Raw genomic sequence first — 25,743 nt, forward strand, 5'->3', positions numbered from 1 at the left:
TTATTAGTAATCGGACAGATTCGAATACTGCTGAACGGATGCGGATGCGAATGCGAATTCGATAGCGAATTTCGATTATCTATTTACACCCATAATTTTAAGTATACGGTGACAAAAATCTGGTGCCACATAGAAAAACAAATAAATCCTACAATTTTATTGGAATGGAGGAGTGTTTGACAAGAAAAAAGGACTTTTCAAAATTCACATCAATTTTCATTTGAACCACAAGTCTATGAGTCTAGATCCTTCTCACCTAGACTTTTCATATTCACATGAGATAGTATAACTCGCATTTACAAGGTCTGCTTAGTATGCATTTGGTAAAAATCTTTTATAAGAATAGTGTTATTTTCGATAATTATTTTATAGCAATTTGATCAAAGAACGGTGGTTTAAGTACAATTTTGACTATGTGATAAATTTTTGCCAAAAACACTTGAGAATTGATTTCTATCTTCTTCTTTTTTTTTAATATATTTATTTTTCTTATGAAGGCGATAAAGAGTTAGAAGTTGTTTGTGAATTAAATTTTAGTTGAGTGTCCCTTGTGCATAATTTTGAAACATGTTTTTTGTTTATGAGAATTGCGAAATAAGTTAAAGTTGTTTTATAAAAAACCTTATAATATATGAAATTTGAACTGGTTCGCTTCCTAAAAACGAAAGATCTACCCATTTTACCATATGCTTTTTGGAGTTTTTCAGCGTTCTATAATAAAAGACTGTAAAAAATTGTTTATTGACTGTTACCAAATGTACCCTTAGAGTCTAATCACCTCAAATCATATTTACATACTCATATGAAAAAATAAGACTCACACTCAGCGTTTTCTTAGAATCTAGATTACCTCATTTGACGGGCAATACAATGTGCCTTTTTCAATGCTCTTTTTCCACACAAAAAAAAAGAGCCCACAAAAAAATTATGAAAAAAATCTAGAAGTAAGACCCACAGTGTATCCCTTGTACCCCTTAATATTTATGGTAAAAAAATGTTGAAGTCAAGGTTTAAAGTATCGATATTGAGTATCGTATCGGTTAGGTGATTTTAATAGACATATCGCCCCATATCGAGTATTGTATCGCTTTGACTAATGTATTATAATATAGTTCAATAGAGAGACGTATCGAGATATATTGTATGTCTTGAGTCAAATATGGATACATAACGACTAGTATAGTGGAATACTTTAAACTTGGTTTACGGTGCTCCCATCGTTGTAGGTGATTCGGACACGTCTGCCTACAAAGCAATGTAGAAAGGTGGTCTACCATTGTCATATTGATACATATCAGATCCATCGGCCATACATAATGTTCATCGAGGTGGGACAGTGGGACCCAGGAAACAGATGCCATTTGTGTGGCTCACATATGTGAGAAAACGTCAACCTTTAGTAGAAACCAAGATGATATCATTAATGTTAAATCATACGTCATCAATGTTCGACGGTGAATACATTTGCGATTTAGCCCTAAATTCATCGCAGTTTCTCAGAAATTTTTTTCAGAGTGGTAGGTTCTGGTAACGCGACTCTAGTGAAGTTTCTAATGCTCAAACATGCTGATCCGTCTCCATTGTTAACACAACATGAGGGAGAGTATTAGAACACTGTTTTCCATTGTTGTTTTCGAATTATAAAAATTGAAGAGTGTAGAAGATGTGATATTGAATAGAAGAGCAGAGCAAAGAACCTGGTGTTAATTTAGTAGATTAGGGTTTGGAACGAGTTCTTGGATTATCGAGAGCTCGTACGATCTTATAATGTCAGGGTTATTCGTATCCGATCATAAAATCTAGACTATTATGATTTAGTGATAATTGAAGCGGTAATCATCTTGAGTTCGTGACCGATTATAAAATCTCGTAAGTTATTGAAAATTGCCGGAAGAAGAGCGGGTTGTATCTTTTGTTAACATGAGGGGATTGCACAAACCAAAAAAGGTGTCTTGGGCTTCAGATGTTAACCTTTGTCAGGTAAAATACGATATATTTATGGAAATGAGTTTTTCTGTTGTGATAATGTACTTAAACCTATGTTTTGTTTTTCCTCTTTGATATCTATTCTGGTTCAGTACCTGTTACTGTTGATGCATTAAGTTTCAGTATCATTTGCTGTTGATGCATTCTACAATCTGAAAAGGGAATTCTGTGTTTTGTGCATCACATAGAGACATGCTTTTAGATTAACTTCATTTTCTTATTACTTTAGTGGGTTCTCTTGATCAAAGTTAGTTGCATTCTCCATGCATGTCTTATACAGATTCAGACATAACTCAAGATGTGGAAAATATCAGCATAAAACTTCACATGGTATTCTGAAACCACAGGTATAAAATTGATGTAAAGGCTAGACCTGAATACATTTGGTGGTCATGTGAATTCTGTTGTACGTTACCGATGAATTTTAAGTGGTTCTATAATGGAGGATTTTAAGAAGCATGTTGGGAAGAGCACCTATTGGATTCAGAAGGGCTAACTATATAGCCCAGTCCTCTGTGTAGAAGACATACCTCATTCAGAATTTATGCATAAACTCATCATTACATAGTTAAGGGTGGAATGAGGAATTTTACAATGATTGCAAATGGAGATTAACGGAGATGGAGATGGCCTGTGGAAGGTATCAAGTATGATGCAGTTGCATGTATTAGATTATATTTGTCAAGGGATATTGAAAAGTTTCCCTCATTGGAGTATATGTAGTTGGACTGTGCATTTCAGTTGTCTGTTTAATCATAAGTAACATTTGGGTTTTGCCTATGGGACTAGATTTTATGTACTTCATTACTTAGTTGATTTATTTTGGGTTGTAAATGAATATATTACAAATTCTGGATCCATTCTTGAGTGTGTCTTTGCTATTCTATGATGAGATTGAGTAATTGAATATCAATTATTAATCAACTACCAATGTCAACCTTCGCACAAGGTGAGTTTGTTGTTATTATTTGGCCCTTTCTTATAGGGTGCTATTTGTGAAAATGCTCTTTCAATTTGTGTTTGATTGCTGTGGTAAAAAATAATCCATAGTTGGAAAAAGAGTTTATCTGACTGCATTGTTGAGCCATATAATTGGAAAGAGAAGAAAGGATGGAATCAATGTGAGTGCTTACACAGGAGAAGGTTAATGGATGAAGTAAAGTCAGCTAAGGTGGTTCAGTCATGTGTGATGGAGATGATGATTTTGATGTTTGGTGGAAACTCTAGGGGACACGGGAGTGCAGAAAGTGATGTGGAATGAAGTTGTCAAGAAAACATGAATGCCAATGACATATTTTGATCATATGCTTTCTGATATCATGGAATGGAAACACGAGGTCTCTGGCACCATCAAGTAGTTGGAATGAGATTTTGTTGAGTTTATGGAACATCAAAAGACATATTTATTTCATATTAAATATGAAATTATAATTTATATGCTTTGTCATGAGAAACTCCAACTTAAACTAAACGATGACGAAGGCATTGACTTTTGCAGATAAGGGATTATGAAATCCAAGAAGGTATTGGGGGAATCGATTTGCAACTTCTCAGATATTATGAATTATAATGTCAGCATCAGGTTTATGATGGGGTTTGGTTGTTGTATCATGCATACGGTGTCCCATACATCCTTGTTTAAACTCCTTTTGGTAGACTATCAGTTGATGGGCTATCAATGATCATCACTTTCGGTGCTGTTTTACCCTATTTTCTGATAGATTTGATGTTAGATACATAAAAAATTACTATGGAACAATTTTTTTTTTTTTTTTTGCACTTCGTAGAGTTACTAGAGAAGTTCCTAGATCTTTCTAAAACGCTTTGCTACGATAGTTTCCATCACCTGATCAGTGGTCTCATCGCATCTAGATTTGTCGGAAAATTTTCCAGTTCTAGTATGTTTCATGCCAGTTTTGGACTATGCAGGTAATTTATTTATTTATTCTGTTGGGTGCTAACATTTTGCTCATCATGGGAAGTTTCTAATGAATGATCTTTACATGTATGAACAGAGTGGTGATAAACCCCTTAGATCCTGCTATTATAGGTGGGGTTTTAGCCACCTAATCACTGAAAGATGGGGGGGGGGGAAATATCGATTTCCACTCCTAATACATGTGCTTATTGGGATGTCCTCAAAGTCTTGCATCAGTTTCTTACCATTTGCCATGGTTGTTACATCCCTCCAGTCTGAGTAATCTCCACGATAGTTAGAGAGTGTGTATCAAAGTCTGACAAACTGAAATAACCATAATATGCTAAGGGCTAGACTTTTGAATAGCATTCCTTGATTGATTGTATCTTCATCCACAGCTTCACAGAGCCCAGATTTTGATTGGAAGTCTTGGGTTCAATTTTGACCCTGTAGATCATTCATTCTAAATTCTTTATTTTTCAAATTGTTTTCTAAGTTTCCGTTTGGAAATCCAGTTTTGACCTGTATCATGCATTTCTTGGAAGGGACGTTAAAACATTGGTTGCATTGTTGTTTCTTGAAGATATCCAGCTAAAAGATGTGCAGGATCATCACCTGTTCTCTTTTTTCATTGGCCTTTCTCTGACAGAGCTACATAGCTTTTCCAGTGAAGTAGATATGAAGGATCATCACATGGTATTCTGAAACCACAGGTATAAAATTGATGTAAAGGCTAGACCTGATTACATTTGGTGGTCATGTGAATTCTGTTGTACCTTACCGATGAATTTTAAGTGGTTCTATAATGGAGGATTTTAAGAAGCATGTTGGGAAGAGCACCTATTGGTTTCAGAAGGGCTAACTATATAGCCATTCCTCTGTGTAGAAGACATGACCTCATTCAGAATTTATGCATAAACTCATCAGTACATAGTTAAGGGAGGAATGAGGAATTTTACAATGGTTGCAAATGGAGATTAATGGAGAATGATGGAGATGGCCTGTTGAAGGTATCAAGTATGATGCAGTTGCATGTATTAGATTATATTTGTCAAGGGATATTGAAAAGTTTCCCTCATTGGAGTATATGTAGTTGGACTGTGCACTTCAGTTGTCTGTTTAATCATAAGTAACATTTGGGTTCTGCCTATGGGACTAGATTTTATGTACTTCATTACTAAAAGATGTGCAGGATCATCACCTGTTCTCTTTTTTCAATGGCCTTTCTCTGACAGAGTTACATAGCTTTTCCAGTGAAGTAGATACGAAGGATCATCCACTATTCTTCTTATTCCTTAATTGTCAACAAGATCCCCAAAACAGCTTTCGAAGTGAAGTTTTGATGTTTTAGAGGCATTTCAGTGACCAATTTTCTCCCATTCAGTAATAGCTTGGGATTTTGCTTAATTTTGATTTCTAGTTGAGCTTTTATCCTTTAGCAACTTATGCAATAATAAACTGTATGGATGTGATAATTACCTCTCCTTGTAGACCACCATAAAGAACCAGTCCTTAACCATAAGTGGAAACCGCTTCTGTTTGTTATCTTTATTTCTGTCTAAAAAGAACTGTTTTAATATTCCTTTCCTAGACTGATTAATCGTATTCTTACATCAGTACACTGGCAGTCAATAGGCTTGACAGTTAGAAAATGTACGATGACAGTTCACAGGGAGGGGGTCTGGACTCTGGACCTTATAAACGGCTATTGATCTAGTGTGTTATAACTTACCTTGGATGCTTTTTCCCTTTCTATCTTTTTGTATGGACAATAGGGAATCTGCTGGGAGTTTTGATATGGATTCATCACCAAAATGGGCTTCTTTTCTTAGGAACCTAGGTCTGAGTTATATACATATTGGGCCTTTGATCCCAGGGTTTGCTATGTTTAAGGCAGTTTTAAATGCCTAAAGTAGGGGTAATTATGTTCCATAGGGATTTGGCTTTTATTCTATATTTACTTTTATGTTTTGAAGATTCCGCAGGAGTTTTGTTGGTGTGGTTTATAAATCACAAGTATTTTGGTCCAATTTAAGTGGTTGTAATATTCAGGGGAGCCTTTTTTCTTGGAATATTTAGGCCATAATATGTATAAAAAGTAAATTGTGGGAGGGGAAGTGCACGTCGGATTTTTGGAATTTTCTTGCTGTTATTTTTGAACATTCAACCTTGTTGAGCCATCTTCCTTTATTGTGAGAACTCAGTTTAGTGCTTGCTGATCCAACTTCAGTTTGTGAGAGCTCAGTTTTTGACCTAGTGGACTCCCGTGCGAGCCTGGGTTCTAATCATGGTCCCTTCAACTAAGTTGAACATTCTCCACTGTTCAAGGTTCAGACCTGATTGCAAGCAGTCCAATCCATTACATCTTCCTTTATTGTGAGAACTCAGTTTAGTGCTTGCTGATCCAACTTCAGTTTGTGAGAGCTCAGTTTTTGACCTAGTGGACTCCTGGTGCGAAGCCTGGAAGTTCTAATCATGGTTCCCTTCAACTAAGTTGAACATTTCATCCACTGTTCAAGGTTCAGACCTGATAGCAAGCAGTCCAATCCATTAATTTGCTGTTGTGCAGTTTCAGCAAATGACTATTGATCCCCATCTGCAATTTCTTCTTCTTGAAGTATCCCATTCCCTACCTTCTTCTTTTGAAAATTTTGAATTTTCACCAGGCCTTAATCAATCCACAAGCCGCACTGCCCCCTTCCACTGTACAGTTCATTCAAACTGAAATTAATTTGTGTCCAGCCATGGAAACCCTTCCATAATCTGAACACACGAGCCACTCCAGGCCCTTGACTTTTGATTCAAAGCTGGTCCAATTCTGTCCAGCAAAATGCCTATATTTCTAAACCATCCTAACCTTCTAATTCCATAACATCAAAGTTAGTTTTTAATCCAGCCATCTAAATCTCACCATACTTTAATTGGACCTGCATTAGAAGCCCAGTAATGTTCAATCCAAAGCCCAGGACCTTCCAAGTATAAACCTAGTTCCTTCAATTTTCACTCTTCCAAAGCTCGGATACCAACTCTAATAGGCTGGAATTTCAAATTCAGCACTCAAACCTTCTTTGTGGAATTCCAAACCTTCACTGTTACCTTTCCCATCATCGACTTTCGTAAGCACTAAATTCAACCTAATCCTAGCCCTACCCAATTCTGACTTGCTCATACTTGACTGCTTCATAGAGTTCCTGGTTATTTGGCCCCTACTTGGATTTTGCCTTCTGTAAGTTCTTTGGAGTTTAGGCATCCAGGGATGCCGACATGCTGCTTGGCTCTTTGCCATGGGAACTTGGAATTACAAGGAGATCTATGGTTGTTGGTATGCTTCTTGGCTCCTTGGTGTGGGACTTGGAACTATCAAGAGTTGTTTTCGGTTGCCTTGCAGGGAAATAATATCATTGGAATTATAATGGATGATAAATACCTTATTAACCAAAAGAGAGAAAAAAGGGGGGGGGGGGAAAGAGAGAATAGAAGGAGCAATGAAAGGCTGGAATCTGACGATGATCCAAAGGCACAAAGCGAAAGAGGAAACCAAAAGAAAAAGGGGACAATACTATTTATCAGAGGTCCAAAAAGGAAAAGGTGAAACAGACTCGCTAGACCTTAACTAGTTTTCCTCTGTTTTTCTTCCTAGGAGATTTGAAGGCAACGATGAAATCTCCGTTGACGAGAGGGCAGCCCTTAGTAGTATGGTTGCTTCTCCTACAACCATCATGTGCCAATACACGTGAAGGATTAGGGGTTTCGGAATCCATAGCTCCCTTTAAATCCTGCCTCATGATTGGAGTTATCTTCCAAATCACTAGAATCTTGCTTATTGCTTATCAATTACCTCACACTCTGCTGATGAAATGTTGCTTGTTAATTCTACATCTGTATATTATAAATATTATTTTAAGAGTAGTTGCTGAATAATCACCCTAAACCTTCTGTTGAGTAGGTTAGGCTGTTTCTCTCTGAGGATGCACCCTCGCAAGTTGGTGGTGGTCAAGATCACCTACAGGCAAAGGCATCATGGCTATTACATTCAACTGGAATGGGCTCTGATGATCATCTTCCTCCTGGATTTGAGGTGGCTCATGGTGCTGATCGGTTGAAGGAGTTCTCTCAGATCCCTTTGATCAAATGGAAGTCCCCCCCTAAGGTAATCACTTGATATTTGAGTGCTTGATCGGTTGATCCCTGATTTCCTAGTATACATGTTGCACTTAACTCTCAAGTTTAGACTCTGATGGGTGTCCAATATGAGGACAGAATGCTGTCTAATTGGTTTCTTGAATTTGCAGTTTGTTTTGATCCCCAGCTGGCAAGTGGTGGCTGGAGAAGAGAGCAGAGAGGCAGAAGTTGAAGATCAGAGAGAGATGAGAGTACTGGAAGCAGTTTATCCTCGTCCGTCTGCCATTCCTTCTAGGTGACAAGCCAGCCTACTCCTACGTTTTTGGAAGAGATTTTTTCTTTGATTCCCTGATGCTCCCTTTTGATGCAACTTTCTTTGTCCTATGCAGCCCTTCTGTTTCACTTGAGGTAGAAGACTATCATCATGATGATTCTCACACTCCTCTAATTCCAGTCACTCCCATTGAAGATGAAGATGCCATAGATCCATCAAGCAATCTGGTGGTGCCAAAAACTAATCCCATGAGCTCTCCACCGGTTGTGTCCCAGAGCTTGTTTCCTCCTGCAACAAAATCTCAATCTCAGTATGATGTTCACTCCTCCTGGAAGGCACAAACCACAGAAAAACCTGCACTTGGTGCTATTTCTGGAGGAGAAGCTGACATTGGTGCTGCTGCATCTGCTGCCTTCACAGCAATCATGCGAAGCAGCGAGCAGCCAGACTTGATTGACAGAGAACTGCTTGTTAAGATGCTCAGCAACCCAGAATTAATGGAGAAACTGGTTGCAAATTATGGGAATCCCACCATTCCGCAGGCCATGCCCAAGCCTAAGTCACCTCCGATGACATCATTGGCCCCTCCTGCTCATATCAACAGGATAGAACCAGATGCACCATTTTCAGCAGCCTCCACTGCTAGCCACGTCTTTCCTGTGACGAATTCTATGTTGCATGCTCTGAATCCACCCCCGCCTGGAATTGTTCAACCACAACCTGTGAAGGATATCAACTACTACAAAAGCTTGATTCAACAGCATGGAGAAGAGAAACCAGAGACTCGGGATCACACCTTCACTCAATTTAGTGATCGCTCGAACCAGCATATACCAGAAACCAATGCTGAACCTTTACAAAACTCAAAACCCAGAGATTCAAAACCTAAAAACATGAAGCCTTGCATATACTTCAATAGTTCAAAGGGTTGCCGGAATGGAGCCAAGTGTCCATACCAACATGATGGATCATATCAGAGGAGGCCGGGAAGCATTCAGGATACTCGGAATGGAAAGAGAGTGAAACTAGACAGGGAAATAACAGGAAGGACGTGAAGTGATATCTGGTATATGAGTGAACTAATTTCTGTGAGGAATTGATGAAGACGCTTCGATGTTTTTGCATTCATTTAGTCAGTAAATAGAATATCTCGTGACTTCTCTCTGATTCGTTTTCCTTTCTCAACCTTGTAGAGATTACCTTGATATTTGATTGTGCATGCATTCTCCAATTTGCCAATGCCTCCAAAAAAACGAGCTCTTTTTTTTTTTTTTTTTTTTCCTGAGGAATCACCGAGAATTTGGATTGAGAACATGCCCATTAGTCTTGATTGGCGCCCACCATTAAATTTAAGCAGTCAACTAAACTAAATCTCATGCTTAATCCATTGCTGCGAGCTAAGGCTACAATAAGCCAAACAAATGCTTCATATCTTTTTGGGAAGACTATGCTGTATACAGTTTGTATTTCGAAATGAATTTTGGATCTAGAAATGCATTTTGAAATTCAGTTCTTGTCTTAGTTTCTTGCTCTGTGGCCAAAAGCCTGGAACTGATCTTAGGTTTCTTTCAAATTTGCTACACAGAAGGAGAGGGAAATAGTAGGGGACAATAAGTTTAATGCATTTCTCATTTGTAAGAATATGAAACCTAAAGAGATGAAGTTGTTTTCCCTCCCTCACATTCTCCCAGGAATGCAGCCACAGTCAAACTTTACAGTAGTTTCATGTGAAGATTTTATTGTACTGTTAAATTTGGATGACTCTTTTTAGGGTAGATAGGATGATTTTTTATACCAATATTAAAGTATATACTGAATACAAACATAGAGCATTGCGTGGATAACCATGACCAAGTCGCCCAATGGTGAATCAAAAGTATCTTGGTCTATGGTTCTCCAATTCTTGTGACCCTGGAGAGCAGAGGGAATGATGACACTTTAATGGCTAAGATCTCTTCCCTCAACCACTGGATATATCTTGAAAATGGTTCAAAAAGCCCAAGTTTAAAAATCGAAACTCAAATAGTGCACTAACCAATTGTATGCTCCATTCATCTCTTTATTTACCCAGACATTCTGTTGGTTGATTTCGCCATTTCTGCTAATATAAAGAAGAAAATTGACGCCAAGCAAAGGTTCCTGGAAACTTGATTTCATAACCTGCCCACAAAATCACATTCATGTGTAACATGCATTACGGTAAGTTCGTCACTTTGTTGAATCCTTTCAGTTAGACTAACATTCCGTAGTAGTGCAAACCATTCAAGGGTAGGTCTCACCGAGACAGAGAATTGACAAGAGACAATGACATAAGAACGCAGATTAAAAGACACTACATCCAAAAGAAATTGAAGAAATCCCAACGATGTTACTTCAATCAATGCGTTTGCATTAGAAATACATGAAAAACGGCTCTTGTGGCCATGAATCATTTCCCCAATACCCTCCAAATAATGTCTCAAAACGTAGTAAGGCATTTACGGAAGGATCACAACAAATGCTCCCTGAATAGTCATCCAAGGTGTAATATGGCTCAACTGCCCCTAAATTGATAACCAGCAAAAACCAACTTGGAGACGAGCTGTCTGTAGAAAACTGAATGCACTGGTGTTTGGATCACAATCAGCCGGTTCTCATGATTATGTGGACACCACTATCAGTATCCACAACGTCACTGATCTCTCCAACTTTCAGAGCATATGTTGCTTCTTCAAAAGCCTTCTGCATCTGCCCTCTGCCAAAAGGACCTGCAACAATCACCGAAGACAATTTGTTTCAGTTGTGCATTATGAGATGTGTGCATATAAGATAGGAGACTGATTGGTAAAAAAACCAATACAATAACAAGTAGTTGGCCTTATTACAACTTAATGAGGCTGGGAAGAAAAAACAGGGAAAAAGGGCATAGCCAATTAAATGAATTTTTTTTTTTTTTTGGATGATAATAGTAATGCATCATAATTGAGTTTAGTCTAGTAAATTGTGAACACAAAACCTGATCTTTGTTTACTTTTTTATCAGTAATCTACAAACTCTACAACAGAATGATAGACAACTTCTTTTCAGGGGACTAAAAGGATGAAAGAATGGCAACTAACTCAAAGAAAAATTAAATACGGACTTGAATCTTCTTTCAACTTGTTGATAAGAAGCTAAAAAAGCAACAAAAGAAGAGAGAGAGAGAGATGGGGGGGATGTGGGAAGGTAGGGCCCACTGGGACAGTTCTGGTGACTCCCCAGCCTATCTTGAAAACTTCAACAAAAACCTTTTCATTTCTGTCTCTGAAAAAAACCCGCTAGCAGCAAATCTTCATCTGAGCTAAAAAAGACACCAAGGAAGAACGAGACAGCCCCAAACACTAGAAAGCCTACTTGCAAGATAACCATATGGAATATAATGCATTCTGCACAAACAGCTGTGATCAAGGAAGGAAACATGCAACTCTAATGGCATTTTGCACCTTAGTTTGTCTCTAGAAAATCTTCCAGTACTCCTAAGTGATGATTAACAATAAGTCACCATGATATGCATGAGACACTTCCCATGTATTAAAGGTGGCTGTCATACCCCTCCAGAAAAGTACATTTATTTCCCAAGCTACACTAACAAATTATTGATGATGGGCATTAGCATTTAGTTTTGACATAATTGGTCAGAAATATTCAGATTACCTCCCCACAAATATGTTGTTGGCAAACTTATTGATCGACACTGACAATTATTACTTGGGAAGGCTCATCTTGAGCTACAGGTTTTATCATAATTTGTACAGTATTGTCAACTTCTGACTCTATTATCAATAGTATCCTTGTTATCAGGATCCTAGAAAATTTTAGGAAATGCAAACTGCAGTAATCCAACCTTGCCTTATATATCAGGTCAGATAAGGCCAGATGCCACGAGTTCTCTATCTATCTTAGGACATAAGTTGGAGTTTCTACTTGGGGTTCAGAGATTGATGAAGGTACACAAGCTATTATCACTAAATGAATTTGAGGTCCATGGAGCATTCACCTATTCTGATTAGATTCTGTAATCATCAGTCAATAGAGTATCTCGTAGGCACGTTAATATGTTTACTATTCTAGTGTACATGATGTTTTTAGCATAGAAGCAGCATGGAAAGTCATTCCCTATTCTAAATATTTCATCCCCACAATGGATTTTCTTGTGCTTCCCTAGGATCCATGACAGGTCTGTCTTGAATTCTAGTGTACACGAAGATTTGCTCACTAACAGCAGAAAGAAAATAGCCTCAGTGGATGCATTTCCCTGAGGTCACTACAGCAAAAGTGGGAAAAGAGGGGAAAATTAAGATATCTTTCTAAATTCTAAGAAACTCTTCATGACCAGGGCAATACTACAGACAGTCCCACTACCCACAGCTTCTATCAACTGATCTGTCTGAAAGTCAAACAACCGTCCACTTGAAGTTATAAAAGATGCGTCCATTACAAACAGTGGGTGGGTAAATTCTGATACTATATTGAAATTCTTCATGAGCGTGTATACACATTGGCTAGACCATTTGCATTCTCATGTTTCAAAATTCCAGCTTTCTGTGAATTGCACCAGACAATTAGTTTACAGTGTCTATTCAAGGGGTTGTTGCATATGGTCACCCAAATGAACTTTAATCTGACTAAGTTAGTGCTTATTGGCTGAATGGTAATTCACGCAGCGCACTTTCATTTGTGATTATCTAAGGGGTTTAATTATGAAGAGTCCATTAACAGTGGGAAAGTAATCGTTGTAATGGAGAAGTTGAAGGAGTCAAATTAAATGGGATCGTTGGGTTATCAGTGCGAAAGATTCAGCTAAGACAACTCACAAAAAACATTGAAGGTATAGAAGAAGAAAAAATCCATTAAAATACGCAGTTAAATTCAACTATGGGAAACCACATGAATACGGGACCAAGGTGAGAAGAGTGTAGATACAATTCTCCAAGTGAGAAAAAAAAAAACCTAAATCTTTGGTTCCCAAGTAACAGAGAAACGTGGGGAAAAAAATAAAAATTCAGAATCGATGAAAAGAAAATCAAGGGGGTAAAGAAAACTATAGAAAGTAATCGAGTAGAAAGGGAAGAAGGAGTAACCTAAATCGCCACCGCGCTTGGCGGAGCTGCAATCGGAGTAGCGAGAAGCGAAGTCATCAAACTTGGCCTTGCCGGTGACGATGTCTTCACGAAGAGTCTTAAGCTGAGAGATAGCGCTCTCCTTGGTGGTGTTCATGATGATGCGACCTTCTGGATCCTTCCAAGAAGCTTTTCTTCTGGAACCCTGATGCTTGATGAGGATATGGGAAGCCCTAACTTGATTGGAATTCGACATGATTATCTTCTTCCTTTGCTTCTGTTGCTGGTAACCGAACCTTTCTTCTCTTCCGTTCCACTTTGTTTAAGAGCTGATTGGAGGTAGCTGTTCAATGATCCCTTATCACCGGTTCTTCTCTTACGATTATCCTTTTTTTAATTTCTTAAATTATTATCTTCGTAACCCCGATAATAAGGTGTTAAAAAAGCAAGGCGATTGCAGACCTGCGCGCTTAGGAGAAAAGAGTGTTTTTTTTCTTCCTTTTTCCTTTTTTTGGCCCTGGATAAACGTTAGTTATTGTAAATCGTAAACAAAATAAAATAGAAAAGAGTTTTCACATATGGGTGTCTTTAGTGCACTATATTATGTGTGGATCCTAACAAGACTAACACAAATTTTTAAATGGACCAGAATGCCCCTAGATTATATATATATATATTTTTTTTAATAATATAATTAACACTTAATAATCAATGATTTCTTTTTAAAATTATGTATTAAATAACTTGAGGGGCATTTTGGTCTCTTCATGTTTAAAATTTGAAAATACTTAGTTAACGATATTAGTGTATTTAGGACCCATTTGTAATACATTGCATTAAAGAGACTCAACATTAGTTCATGGTCCAATAGAAGAACCCATGCATAAAAAACTTAGTGGAAAAAGAAAGTTAAACAATATACGTCAAAAAGGTCACAAGTAGGCATCTGTCATCTTCTAGGCTTTGGGTTAGAAAGAGGAGTTAACTATCCACACCTGTTGAGGAGTTAAAAGATGAAAAAAGAAGAGCTAAAGATATTTTATCATTTTTTAAACAGGCAAACATGCATGAACCATTTCAGGCAGAAATCAAACTCATAACCTCTTCACTAAGAGGTATTGATTTTACCAACTGAACAAACGTGCAATACTAAAATGAGGTAAACATTTACTTAAACAGAACTTCACCTTGAGATTCAAACTCTTGAAATCATACTACAAGCCACTAATTTTTGCCATCTGGACCAACTCCTTGAGCTTTTGAAAGAATAATTTTATAATCTGCAAAACTCATCAACCCCTCAAACATGTTTCAGGGTATTAATAATAATAGATGATACGTATTAGTTTACCATGCCGAAATCTGTCGAGAGAGAGTCTAGAAAATGCTGGTATGCGTTGGAATCAAACATAAACCTCAGCAGCTTTGGAACATTTCTGTACTCTCAAAAGCTGGTCACCGTGAATGAACTAATATTTTATTACTCACTAAAACAACTATAATCTTATCTGAACATAAGAGAAATAACTTTGTTGCTCGTTCCTCAAGTAATGAACGCAAGGCTAGGTTGTCCATTGCCATACCGTAGCATCAAAGTAGCAGATACCACAAAGGCTTCATTTTTGTTTCATGCAACTCCGTAACCCGCTCAACTTCATATATGCCCAGACAAAAGCACCCCTCTGTTAACAATCCACTGCATGTAAAAGATCTTGACATGATGACATCTGAACCATCAGCAAAATTTAAAGTTCTGCCGTGAATCAATGGCTCAATTTTTGAACTATTACCAGAAGCTTTCGATAATTTTATCAACACTTCTGATATTATGGTCAGGAAACAATACCACATCTTGCAAATCATATAAACTTTCTGCAACCAGAATAATGCTGCAACCATACAACATAAAAACCAAAAGTTGATGAATGATTGATTGATTATTTTTCAATCAAGGGTTTGTGCAAAAATCCCTTTTAACAGTTTCTCTTTCACAACACACTAGAAGATATAAGCTGAATCATAATCCTTTCGTAGGAAAAATCGGCTAAACAAAATTGCAGGAATTGTCAATGAGGGATCATTGTCTGCCAAAACTTTACAGGATTCCTAAAGGGTTTATCATTTTGCTTATTGGAAATCAACAATGGGATCCATTCTTGCTTCAGTGATGTCCCTTAGCCTCAGCCTTCTGCTGTGCCTTTGCCTTGGCCTGACAGAAAAAGAAAGCATTGCTAAATAATTAGCTATCATCTACCATACACAAGTATAACAATGACTGATAAAACAAGTCTAATTGTACGTGTATATAAAAAAAAAAGCATCCGAGGCAAAAATGGAAGAGATTTTCTTATCTCAGAGGGTCCACTACAATTGGACCACCTTACTGTATGAACGACATGTAAATGAAATGTAATGAACACGGAAATATACGTCTTAATTAAAGTGTTTGCTGTGATGTGGTTGTAATAATTCTAAGACATCGCAACATTACAAGTATAATGTGTTTGAACAAAAGTTAAATTTTTTTGAGGCCATAACAAAAGTTAAATTAGCATTGAGAACAAGGAATGTGAACGTGTATTGAGACATGAGAACTAGTATATGAAATACATGAAGCAAGTACATGAGACTGGTAACAGTAATATTAATAGAAAAAGACCTTGTGAATGCAATCTCTTTCCATTAGGGGTTGGGCATTGGATGAGATGTCTTTTGAGACAATGCATCATCCTTCGGAACTACAAACAGCTCGGGTGGAAGACCGGGGGAAGTTTAGGAGAGATGGGGAGACCCTACAGCTCCCAGTCAGGGCAGGGAGTTGCTTGCTTCTTCACCTTCTAGCGCTTTGCATTATTCCATTCCATTCCATTCTGTAGGCGGCTAATACTAATCTAATAAGTGGAAGTAGTTGTCGTCTGACCAATCGGCTCAGACACCAAACTGCTCGTGCCCACCCAATCTATCCCGTCCTAAATGGAATGGCTCTCTTAGGGAGGCTGTGCCCGGACCCATGTCCCCATGCCCACTTTTCTCCGCCCACAACCTGGCTTTGCCAACACAACAGTAGGGTCATCCCCTTCATTCTATCCTTTGGAACAACAAGTCATCCTTCAAAACTATGAGAACACGAACTACTCTTCAGGACTACAAGAACACAAGAGTACGATACCTAGCCCCTCTAAATCTAAAACAGATGCTTAGGAACATACACCAGATTTCCTTAACACTGGCAAAGAAGGAAACAGAGAACTCCTTGACATTTCTATACCAGCAAAGGAAAGAAACCCAACCTCCCCCCCCCCAAAAAAAAAAAAAAAAAAAAACACACACACACACAAAATATTTTGATTTTCTTTTATAATATAAATATTGTGACCTTCAGGTGGTTGGGTTCAATGATTCAGCCACTGTTGTATCTATAATATGAATTTCTTGACTATGCTGGCGGGCCAGTCTCTCTCTGCTTCCCAGTGCCATTTTTGCGTCTATTAGGCAGATGCTGTTGTTTAGGTTTCATAAATCCAATGTTTTGTTTTTATGAATGAGATTAAATTTCGACACAAGTTATAGCTTATGAAGGGCAACTGATATATATTGATTAAAAAGCAAGGCAACCAAAGTTTCTCATTGAGTCAGTGAAATTGTCTTCCATATGATTATAAACAAAGTTCCATGAAATAGAGTTCCTTCAAGCGATTAATCTCCTGTAAGTTCTGAAAACAATTGTACAGGGAAAAGTCATGCATGCAGATGGGTCAACAGGCCAAATTGCCGTACATTCATTTTATTTGTTACTTGAATTTTCCTCAAATCCCTATCCACCTTTACTGGGCTTCAAGTCAAATTTTTTTCCAACTGTTCTACATATGGATTTTTTTTTATCGTTCACTTCTGGCTTCCAAGTTCCAAGAAGTCCCCAATAAACATTCTATGCCATACATCAAAACTAAGTAGCAACTGTAACTATTTAGGAACAAAAGGTTGGATAATGATGACAATTGTTTATCGGAAAACAGATTGTATTTTACCAACATTGGAAAAAGTTTGTTTCAGAGAGTCCACACAACTGTCAGGTTCCTTATTTTCATTGGTAAATGACATGAGAAGCAATATGCACAATAATTGAACAAATATCCAGTAAACAGAAAATCTTCTTTCCCCTTTTCTAAAGGGATACTAATAAGAACAATCATGATATGCAACAGAGTAGCTACTCAAAGAAATCCAAAGATCTGGGAAGGATTCCTTGAGAAGCAGGTACTTTATTGTTTACCCCAATTGGATACAAGTCATTCAAAAGCATCCAAACTTCTCACATCATAACTTTTTTTGACCAAGCAAATTAACTTGCACAAGAAAACAAAGATCATCGAAAATGTCCATAGAGGGAGAGAGAACCGAACAAAAAAAAAAAAAAAAAAAGAGCCCCCAACTAAAGGGCCTCCTGAAAACTCAGCTAGATACAAGGCCTAAGCTACTTCCTCCACCGACCCCTAAGGTTATCTTAGGTCTACCCCTAGCTCTTCTAGTTCCTTCAATATGGATTCTCAGACTGAAAGAAATTACTGCACGCAACCACACAATTTGATTCTCAGAAACTTCCTAGTTGAAAGCGTTGTCATTGTCTAAGGAGGTCAATGCATTAAGACAATGACATACATCCCAAACTAACACTAAAAAGCATAACCAAAGCGGCAGAATCTTCCAGTTATTCATCAAAAAGCATGGGCTTCAAGAAAGAGACCTCACGGATCTCCAAAAAAATGAATTTCCGATCGAGTACCATGCATATCGAGAGAAAAATCATAAAAAAAGGATTAGCGAAAAAATCTATCTCCAAATAAAATCTACCGTGAACTCTCTATACAACATTAAAGCCAATATTTTCCCTTTGCATCAATCCCGTACAACGGAATCCCAGTGATCGACCCCCGAAAAGCATAATAATATGACATACAGAGCCAAATAAAGGATCGAGAATACAAGTAAGGTGGACTGAACAGATCCGGAATTATAGTTCAAAGAGAGTAAAATAGGGGAAAAATGGAAATACCTTAAGATACTTGAGCTTGACGGTTCCATAGACGACACCGAAAGTGAAAGCCGATGCACGAACCACCTGCAGCGGTGAGAATCAGGAAAAGAAAGACAGCTTAAGAAACTTGACAACAACCATTCCATGCAAAATGGAAAGGCAAGGAAAGTGAGGAATTTTACCAAGGCGAGCGTGCTTGTGCCGGAATAAGGACCTGGAGGTGGCGCCATAGAAGCTCTGCAATTGATGAAAATTGAAGGAAGAATTTGCAAAGAGAGGAGGGAGGGAGGATGAGAGAGAGCCCTCGAGAGTTCAGCAAGTCAGCCCTAGAATTCGGAAAATGTGATTTACCTCGGCGATAGTTTGAGAGCAACCAATTCATCCATTCCATTCACCCATTTGAGTATTTGATTTTATATAAGTAAAATACCAAAAGTGCCCCTTCTATTGCCTTTTCACTTTTTGTCAATTGTCAATACCAAAAAGCATCCTCATATTTTGGCTAAAGGGCAAGAACATAAATTTATGACTAGTACTCGTCTCGAAGAACAGTTTTTTGGTGTCTCTTAAGCACATATCGGTCAAAAGTAGTTTGATAAAACCATTTTATTTCACATGAAGTTTGCAACATGGATAAAAACTCGAGAAACAGAAGCAACAATTTGAGCGTTTGGCCATGGCCAACACAGAGTTGTTCTAACAGTTAGACCCACACCTCTTAGTAAAGAGATTGTGGGTTCAACTCTCATCGAGGCGTCTAGCCAAAAGATGTAGTCAAGGTGTACGCGCGAGCTAACCCGAATAAACTCCAGCTCGAAAAATAAAAAAAAAAAAAAATTTGAGTGTCTAGGAGAAATTTAAGTGAAATAGCTTTAAAAATGGTATTTCTAGAATTTGACACTTTAAATATAACAATGGTAATTCTCGTAAGTTCTATTACATTTTTCGAATTAATTTCAAGAAACAGGTTTTATTAAACTACTACGAGTATTGTTTCTACTTCTAAAAGCAAGTTTTATTAAATGCCTAAACACGTATCTTTACTTCAAAAAACACTTAGAATTGTTTCTAGTTTTTCTTGAAGCATAACCATTTTTTGGTGTTTCTCAAAATGCCTAAATGTTTTGAGTTCTTCACATGCACCCTTCAAAAAATAAAACCATCACACTTATTTGATAAACCGCCAAGTATTTATGCTTAAAAAAACACTAGAAACACTTATGATTGTTTCTAGAATCAAAACATTTTTTTTCAAGACATTTAATAAACATGCTTTTAGAAGCAAAAGCATTGTCACTCAAGTTTTAGCATACTTTCATAAGTTTCCCTCTAAACTCTTTCTCTTAAAACTGGCTCATCCACACATAAATGCACAGGATAAATTTCCACCAGCAAACTGAAGAAAATTACAATATTCATTTTTAACTTCCAAAGGACAAAGAAATCGACCAACACCTGCATATTGATTTGATTTGACTCAAGGAGAAGAAAACGATGGAATATACAGAAAGAAACATTAAATTAAATTAAAGGGTGAACATTTAATTTTCGTCCCCCATTGATCCATGGAGTGGGATAATCATTTGGCTCAACCCATCGAGCCGGAAAACATCTCTCATTTTTTTTTTTCCCTCACGTTACAAAATATGGTATGGGAACAAATAAAAATAAGCTAATTTGAGAAAACGTTACTCCACTGGAATCATTTTATATTTCTCATGGATTTCCTGTGAACCACTCAGGCAAAAGCCCCCTAATCCCCCTAATCAAAGAATTATGGCTCCGCACCATTCCTTCACCCAAGAACATCTGAGTACGATTAAGGTTCTCACTTCAGTATCTCATGTCTTATAACATTATGTGGGATTTCAGAGATTGACACGAGTACCACTGAAAGGTAATCCATGCGTTTTAAAATCCCAAGGAAAGGAAGCTGTGAAATTATGCAAGAGTTACCTCATATACCTTTGTTTTGCAACTCACAATTTCCCAATTCAGATGCATTACCAGGAAAATTTTGTACAGATAAATCTTCATGCAGTTTATATCTTTAAAACCGAACAGCTAGGAATCACATACAACCAGAACTACAGGCTACAGGCTGTTGAAACCCCAAAGCCATCACAACCTTGCCACAGTGGCACAAACAACACTTGAACTTTTCTTCCATTCTCCTCATCAGCTTGTAATTTTCAAGTCTCAACATCAAACCGAACTTCCACTCGCCAGTTGAATGTATACAAAGCCAATGAGTTCAAACTAGACTTCTCTCAAGATGGGCCAACCTTTTCTTAGGATTTCATTGATCTTGGCATCAATCAGCCGTTGGAACTTTAATGGGCAAAGCTCTGCTGCATAACCATTAAGTTTAGCTGCTAGGGTTGATTTAGCAAGTTCCTCCTCTGGCATATTCCCAATAAGTTGGAGGAGGAAGTGATTTCTCTTGAGCTCAAATTTCTGTCAAGTTTAAAATAATGGATGAACTATGAATTAATAATTAACTGATAAACAATAACAATATTGTGCCAGCAGCAAATAAACTTTCAAATTCTAAAAACGGATTTCACTTTTTAAGTACAATCGGTCATCCACAAAGTTGGGTTGCGTTAGCAGGTCTACTGGGAAACAACAAACTTCACTGAAGAAAAAATTTTGTGGCCACTGTACCTGATGTTCATGCTCAGCAGGGTAAAAAGTTCCCAACTGCTGAATATCTGTAGTCACAATACTGCTCCTTGATTTGGTTTGTTCCCTTTCTTTGCTCTGAGCAGCCAATCTAACTTCTTCAGTTCCATTAGTGAAGATTATTGACCTGCAAATACTCCATATTCATCAAGTACCTTTGATAAAAATTAAAATGTCACAGCTATAGGTCATGAACATACTACCTATACTGAAAACCCACATCAGGACCTTGGCCAAACACTTGCCTAGAATCATGATTAGACCAAAAGACCTCCAAAAGTTGCTTGAAACTAATCAACTTGGGATCATATTCAATCTGTGAAGCATCCACAAAAAGCCGACATGTATGTTATGTTAAAATGATGACAAAGAAGAACACATCCAAATATAGTAACACTTATTCAATAATATAGCAAGTTTACTCAAAAGTGTTGCAACCTTCCAGCAGAAAATATCACAAAGCAATTGATGAATATCTAAGAATTCCATTATCTGGCTAAAACTAGAATACTGTGGATCAATCAAATCTTATGTGTCCTCCCCACTTGCTGATACATTCCAAATATACAATATATTTCCCAATAGCATATTACAGGTCACTACCCTCGTATCCTGTCACCAGCATGAAATGCACCGTCCTTTTATGTATAATCAGTTATATTCATTTTGTTCCAACATTCAACCTCTTGGACATGACCTTAAACAGAGCTGACTAGAGGGCAGGCATCCATGCAGCTGACTCCATTTGGATAGGACAAAGGCCAAGCTGCTGTTGCCATTGGTGTTGCATCCAGTACTTTTGTGCATCAATTAACATCCCCAAGAAGTGACACAAGCTACATTGTAACAAAATAACCATACAAAGGATGTCAAAACTCCTCCTGGACCAAACTAAAGGACACACTTTCCCTGGTCAGGTGGAACGTCATTCACCTTTTTGATGCAGGAATATCATTTATGAATTATTGTCAATTACTCTTAATGAAATCAATAATTAAAAAAATAGTACTTGTCGATTACGTTTTATTTGTCAAAGTAAATTGGAGAACACTTCCACCACATCTTATTATTTCTAGTCAAGATGAATTACTTATTAGTTGAACTGGCAATAATTATAGTTGGGAAGGTAAATCTAATTGGATTTTATGAGAGATTTTTAAAATAATGGATTTCTTTTCAAGTCCTACATAAGCTAGAGTTAGACTTTTTCCTTCAAAGTTATACAAAGAGTAGGAATATTTGAGACTCCATAAATACATGCTGAAGTAGCTGTTTTTTTTTTTTTTTTTTTTTATAATTAACAATGAAGCTGCTGGCTTCCTGAATGATGTAAGGATGTCTAATGTCTTGGTGATTTAGTTGCTGCCGTTGCACTGGTCTTATGATTCTTATTTTGTATCAAAGTTCTCGTGAATTTTTTCAATCCTTGATGGCTTGAAGCAAATTTGACATTGCTGGACTCGAAATTTTCTTTTGATTTCAATAATATGTTGTATCATCTGAAAAATAATTCACATTATATGTGAATTTGTTTTTCCAACCCCAATTAAGAGAGATCTGATTTTATGCTAAGTTGGTATTACTAACAAATTCTGCTCAAATTTAAATTCAGTTTCCGCACTCTGATGCTGAATTATTCTTGATAGCACTGATAATTCCTGCTAATATAAGTAGTTGTAACCACCTGATTGCATCTTTTTCTGTCGGTCTCATCAAATAGCCCCCATTTACATCATATCTTCACATTTTTCTTAATCCTAAGCTCCAGAGGGTTCTTCTACATGCAAAATTAATGTACCCCCTGCCCCTTAATTTGACAAGGTTTGATTTGAATCTCAAGACCCATCAGCAGTGAGGACAGGATCTTAGGACCATCCTTCATCACACTATTGACAATGGCCAACTTATATGTTCCTTAATCAACTAGGCATACCAAGCCATCATCACTCGCCAACGTTAATGAAGTTACCTTATCTCATACTCAAAAATGATATAAATCCATACACCATGTACACAGCAGACAGGAAGACACTTAATTCCACAAGCAATTTGAGTACGGCAGAAGTTAAAATAATTTCAAAAAATTTCATCAACATCCCTCTCTGTGTGTGTGTTTCTAGAGTCTTAAACTTCAAAAGACAAACATACCATAGTCAATTCCAAAAAACATATATATCTTAGTGCAGAGGCTGCAAGCAGTTCACTGATGAGTAGATTTGAGACCCCAAAATAAGTAACTGAAGATGTCAAATTCCAACAATCTCTACGTCATAAAGGAACACAATGTGACCACATGGGCAACAACCCTATACAGCATAATCTATAGAAAATCGATGAAAAATTAACAAAACTAAGCATCTTTCCCAAAATCTCAACAGTGATACAGAATTGATTACAGATGATTCCACCAGGAGAATGAAGCTTTCATGAAAAAAATGCCAAGACATGCCAGAATAGATGGACTGATATAAATTGATACAAATCCAACCACTTCTCCTTGACAAGTAACCATTCAACAATTTCTTAAGTTTTCAGTACGCAAACAATTGGACAATGGGGGAGAAGGAATTGATAAATATAACAAGAATCTCTACATTCCAATAAAGAAAAAGTTACGAATTCCGATGTATGGCATCTACGATCCATCAAAGACCAATTCACAACAATGGAACATAACCTACTCAAAATTAGCAAATACAGACACAAATCTACAACAGAAATTGGATTGAATTTAGTTGCTACGGCACATCAGCTAGCGATTAAAGAGAAGGGAAACGAAGATGAAACCTGAACGGATTCGGCATGGTTTCCCAAGTTTCTAAATTCAGGATTGGATTTCGTTCCTCCAGCATACCCGGCGGTGGTCCGCACAACGCCATTCAAGCATCCGAACACAGCTTCAGACCTCCAAAAAGCTCCCTAGGGCGAAAACCGCCGTCTTCAAAGGCTGATTTGGGGGAACACTCGTAGTCACATAGCCATGATCAGGCAACCTAATGCTCAGAGCTCCCTCTGACGCTAAGATGCTCAGAAGAGCTAACCCTAGGAGATGAAGGGAAGCCAGATTCATCGTCGTCACCCTCATTTTTGCCTTTTGCTTTGTCCGAGAGACAAAAACCCTTTGCACATAAATTACTACCAAACCAAAAAAAAAACTTCCCGGTCCTTGGAACCCTTTGTACAACCCTTGCACTTTCCGGCCAACAAAATCAGGTGGATTTTTTTTTTGGGTGGACAAACAATCAGATGGGATATAAATAAATATAATAATAATAATAATTATTAATATTAAGAGGGGTAGACCTACGCTATAACCCCACCGATATTAGTGATCAGTAAGTGTTTAAGGTCAGTCTACTCATTCGTCCCATTCATTCATAACTCACATGAGTATGAAACCTATATTCATAGATCAATCTGTTTAAAACATAATCATGTGAAATCCTTGAATTGGTGGATATAAATGGTATACATAGTACCAAAAATGTAATTTTGTTTTATAATATTATAATAATTATTATTATTACTAGTAATTTTTCTCTTTAAACTTTTTGTTTTTATAAAAAAATTAAAAAAAAAAAAAAAACTAAAAAAACTTTATTAAACTAAAAAGAAAAAAATAAATGAATGTCATCAAATTTTATTATTTCTTCTCCTTGATTACATTCCTTATAATTGCTCAAAATCGCACCCTAATTGATATAAGCCATCATGTTACATTGGGGTAGTTCTTAAACTTCTTGGTTTGCCAATTTTAAAACATTAATGGTCCTAGTTTTGAAATCTAACTGGCAAATATGAAAAACTTCGTTCATGTATATATGATAATTCACACTCTTAAGATGACATTGGTCCTGATGAGGTCTATATGAGAATCCACATTATTAAGATGTTGTTGGGTCTCTTCTATCACCAGTGATAAAACATTGAATATTGTTCATTAGTGTCTTCTCATTTTTCAATAATAAATAAATTTGTGTTGTTAAAATAATAAATAATTAGTTGATAGTAATTTTCCCTTTTCTATTTTAGTGAACTTTTGTAATATCTAAATAGTTTTTCTCCATTTATTATCATGGTGTTTAATTTATTATTATTTATTTTTTGATGTCTGAGGTTTATTCGAGCCAGTTTTTTGCGCACCTCAATTACATCCTCAAAGACTACTTTGTCATCCTATAAGGGTCAAACTCATGACATCTCCATTGAAAAGTATGGATCTTACAATTCTATCAACCTTGCATTGACCATGGTATTTAATTTAATTAAACAATTATTTAGTCAACTTCTCAACTCTTTCACAATTATAAGAGACACAACAATTTACTTTCACACCGAGATAAAAAATAAATATATACTTTTTTAACAAAATTTATAATATTAAACACTAATTGCAAAATTATAATTTTATTTAGCTAATTATAATATAATTTTTGCTAAAATGTCATTTGTATCAATAAAAACAAATTACATGAGGAAAAATTACATTTCCATGAACATTCATTATTGCCTTCGTCTTCACATTTCGTATTCCAAATTAATATCATCATATAGCATTTTTAAAATAGAAAAGCCATTTTCTTATTAAAAAAATCCAATAATCTAAGTTCAAAATAGAACCAACTATAATATAATAACATTTCAA

General features: G+C 36.8%; 4 protein-coding genes across 4 annotated transcripts; 1 reads left to right on the forward strand and 3 right to left on the reverse strand.

Annotated features, from left to right (window-relative positions):
• The first annotated feature begins 1,471 nt into the window (after window positions 1–1,471).
• LOC149017030 (zinc finger CCCH domain-containing protein 6-like) lies at window positions 1,472–9,566 on the forward strand. The gene is made up of 4 exons (XM_089151332.1): window positions 1,472–1,980; window positions 7,851–8,054; window positions 8,197–8,321; window positions 8,416–9,566. The coding sequence occupies exons 1-4, from the start codon at window positions 1,921–1,923 to the stop codon at window positions 9,353–9,355; spliced, it is 1,329 nt and encodes a 442-aa protein (XP_089007458.1). The 5' UTR covers window positions 1,472–1,920; the 3' UTR covers window positions 9,356–9,566.
• An 877-nt stretch (window positions 9,567–10,443) lies between these two features.
• Window positions 10,444–13,879, reverse strand: PIN1AT (peptidylprolyl cis/trans isomerase, NIMA-interacting 1). The gene is made up of 2 exons (XM_089151333.1): window positions 13,400–13,879; window positions 10,444–11,047 (listed from the first exon to the last, which is right to left on the reverse strand). Exons 1-2 carry the CDS (start codon window positions 13,632–13,634, stop codon window positions 10,923–10,925), a joined length of 360 nt encoding a protein of 119 aa, XP_089007459.1. The 5' UTR covers window positions 13,635–13,879; the 3' UTR covers window positions 10,444–10,922.
• A 1,404-nt stretch (window positions 13,880–15,283) lies between these two features.
• Window positions 15,284–18,797, reverse strand: LOC149017032 (uncharacterized). Its single transcript, XM_089153802.1, has 3 exons — window positions 18,596–18,797; window positions 18,432–18,497; window positions 15,284–15,587 (listed from the first exon to the last, which is right to left on the reverse strand). The coding sequence occupies exons 1-3, from the start codon at window positions 18,641–18,643 to the stop codon at window positions 15,540–15,542; spliced, it is 162 nt and encodes a 53-aa protein (XP_089009928.1). The 5' UTR covers window positions 18,644–18,797; the 3' UTR covers window positions 15,284–15,539.
• A 1,401-nt stretch (window positions 18,798–20,198) lies between these two features.
• Window positions 20,199–24,307, reverse strand: MSRA5 (Peptide methionine sulfoxide reductase family protein). Its single transcript, XM_089151334.1, is given in 5 exon segments — window positions 20,199–20,870; window positions 21,081–21,225; window positions 21,302–21,414; window positions 23,886–24,011; window positions 24,013–24,307. Coding segments are annotated over 5 exon segments (753 nt in total). The 5' UTR covers window positions 24,184–24,307; the 3' UTR covers window positions 20,199–20,672.
• Between the last annotated feature and the right edge of the window lie 1,436 nt (window positions 24,308–25,743).

Source organism: Hakea prostrata, chromosome 4 (genome assembly GCF_041222555.1).
Source record: "Hakea prostrata isolate BN-2017 chromosome 4, UWA_Hpros_2, whole genome shotgun sequence".
Classification (NCBI taxonomy): Eukaryota; Viridiplantae; Streptophyta; class Magnoliopsida; order Proteales; family Proteaceae; genus Hakea; species Hakea prostrata.